The sequence below is a fragment of the Passer montanus genome, unplaced genomic scaffold (genome assembly GCF_014805655.1).
Source record: "Passer montanus isolate IOZ18808 unplaced genomic scaffold, ASM1480565v1 scaffold1271, whole genome shotgun sequence".
Taxonomy (NCBI): Eukaryota; Metazoa; Chordata; class Aves; order Passeriformes; family Passeridae; genus Passer; species Passer montanus.
This window is the reverse complement of record NW_024359511.1, coordinates 723-3,051: the sequence shown is the minus strand read 5'-3', so window position 1 is coordinate 3,051 and position 2,329 is coordinate 723. Positions and strand designations below refer to the sequence as shown.

The 2,329-nt window shown below is 52.5% G+C and overlaps 1 protein-coding gene across 1 annotated transcript; it reads right to left on the bottom strand.

The window, feature by feature from the left end:
- Positions 1–1,180: 1,180 nt before the first annotated feature.
- On the bottom strand, positions 1,181–2,082 carry LOC120497307 (zinc finger protein 239-like). The gene is made up of 2 exons (XM_039698584.1): positions 2,031–2,082; positions 1,181–1,851 (listed from the first exon to the last, which is right to left on the bottom strand). The coding sequence occupies exons 1-2, from the start codon at positions 2,080–2,082 to the stop codon at positions 1,181–1,183; spliced, it is 723 nt and encodes a 240-aa protein (XP_039554518.1).
- Positions 2,083–2,329: the final 247 nt, after the last annotated feature.

The following is a 2,329-nucleotide window of genomic DNA, read 5'->3' as shown; positions in this document are numbered from 1 at the left end:
TTGGTCTGGGAACTTTTCGAGAGCTGAAGAAAAAGAATTGTAAATTATCCACAGGTGGTATTTGTAATAAGATGGTTTTTTTTCATAAAGTTGTTTACTGAAGGGTGTTCTTAATTAGCCAATCACGTTAAATGTGTTGAATAAATGATCAATGAGATCCACCTGTAGCAAACCAAGGTATAAAAGAAGATAATTGAAAAAAGAAGTGGCTTTTAGCCTTTAGCTTTCTGGTCTGAATCTGTGTCATCTCTGACTCAATGGTGATATTTGGGGATCTGTGAGGGCTATTGGGGGTCCTCTCTGCATGTCGTGTCCTAACAGGATCTTCTCCAATAAGCTTTGTCTGAAGCTCCCACTGTGCCCATGACAGGAACCCCTGTGAGTGTCTGGGGCATCCTGGTTCATTGGCAGCCTGGGGACTCCTGGGATGTCACTATGGAATGGCTGTGACTGTCTCTGACCACACGGCTCTTTACCATCCCCAGAAACCCCTGGGAAGTGTCCATGGAGCCCCTGTCTCTGCCTGTGACATTCCAGCTCTTGAACAGCATGGAGACTCTTGGAAAGCCCCCATGGAACCCCTCTGAGTGTCTGTGACAAATCTGATCCTTAGCAGGCAACCATCACCAGGACCCTTAGGAGAGATAACTCGTAGGGGAAGGAGTGGAAAAGTGTAGCTGACGGGACGACCAAGAAGAGGGGGAGAGAGAGAGCCCGGGGCAGAACCATAAGCAGGAATGGGGGGTACAGGAATAAACCAACTTAAACTAATGCACCCCAACAAAACAGGAATAGAATCAATACTGGTAACAGAAGGGAAAAGAAAAACTTTCCACAGGGAAAACCAAAACACAACTCACTGGGCCATCCTGGCCATGTATTTCCTCCTGCCTGGGAAGGACACCCTTCTCCTCAGGGAGAGAGAAAGAGACCCTTCCGTGACCCTGGCAATGACCTGAGGAGGGAGTGAATATAATGACACGGCCCTAGCCAGACCCTCATGTTCTTCGATCCCACATCATGTGGTGCAGGGGCAGGAAAAGGGACAGATGTCTTCCCAGCATGGATCACAGTGAACATGGATCACAGGTCTCTTCCCAACATGGGTACTTCAATTGATTATGAAGTTGAAGCCAGGAACAAAGCTCTCCCTGCAGTTGGGGCATTTGCAGGGCTTCCCTTACTGGTGCTTCCTTTGGTGTCTGCTTAAGTTAGAACTGTGGGTGAAGCTCTTCCCACAAATGGGGCACTCGTAGGGCCTCTCCCCAGTGTGGATGCGCCAGTGTCTGATGAGGTGGGAGTTGTACTTGAAGCCCTTCCCACAGTCCAGGCAGCGGAAGGGCCTCTCATCAGTGTGAATCCGCTGGTGCAGGAGGAGATTGGAGCTGGTGTGAAACCTCTTCTGGCACTCAGGACACTCATAGGGCCTCTCCCCAGTGTGGATGCGTTGGTGGTTGACAAGTTTTGAGCTGCAGCTGAAGCCCTTCCCACACTCCCCACACTCGTAGGCCCATTCCCCAGTGTGGTTCATCTGGTGTCTGATCAGGTGGGAGCTCTGCCTGAAGCTATTCCCACACTCCAAGCACTTGTAGGGCTTCTCCCCATCACGAAGCTGCTCATGAGCCACCCGCTCTGAGCTCTGGCTGAAGCTCTGCCCACCTCCCTGGCACAGGGTAGGCATTTCCCCCTCAAAGCATCCTGGGCTGGATTTGCAGGACCTCCTCCTGTGGGATCTCAGGGGCTTTTCCTCCCCCTTGGATTCCTGCCCTGTGGTGTTGCTCAAAACAGCCTCTTCCATGAGGTTCTGCCTTGGGGATTTGTCCTCCCTGGTCTCCATCCTCAGCTCCTTGTCTGGGGGAGGAAGGACAAGGTGAAGATAGGATTTGCCTCCGTGCCACAGGGAAGGGGAAAGAGATCTCCCCAGTGCATCCCAAGCAGGACGGCGTTGGCTGAGGGGTTGTCCTGCAGCCAGGGGCCATGCTGGGCTGGAGCAGGAGAGAGGGGGAAAGGGGCACTGACTTCCTCCTCACCTGCCTGGGTGTCCTGGGGCATCTTCCTCTTCCTCACAGCCTCCTCCTCCATCCGACCAAGGTTTGGCAATGGGTAATTCTGGTCTGAGGAAAAATACAATGTATAAGCACATTGGGTTAAGGGGTTCCTCCTGCCCAAGTCCATCTCTGGTGTTGCAGCACATCCACAATGAGCCCCTATGAGCAACCTGCACTCCCAGAGCCCAGAGCACGCTTGCTTAACCTGCTGACGGACAAGGCCAGAGACGGGTCTGTGTGCACAGCTCCAAACGCAGTTTATTGCCATGTAGAGGGGCCAG

What these genes read in the sequence shown, in the direction of transcription:
- LOC120497307 (XM_039698584.1), bottom strand. Translation starts at nt 2,082, where the DNA reads ATGGAGGAGGAGGCTGTGAGGAAGAGGAAGATGCCCCAGGACACCCAG. An exon ending in GCCCCAGGACACCCAGGCAG is followed by an intron (nt 1,852 to 2,030) that starts GTGAGGAGGAAG and finishes TTCCTCCCCCAG; the next exon opens with ACAAGGAGCTGAGGATGGAG.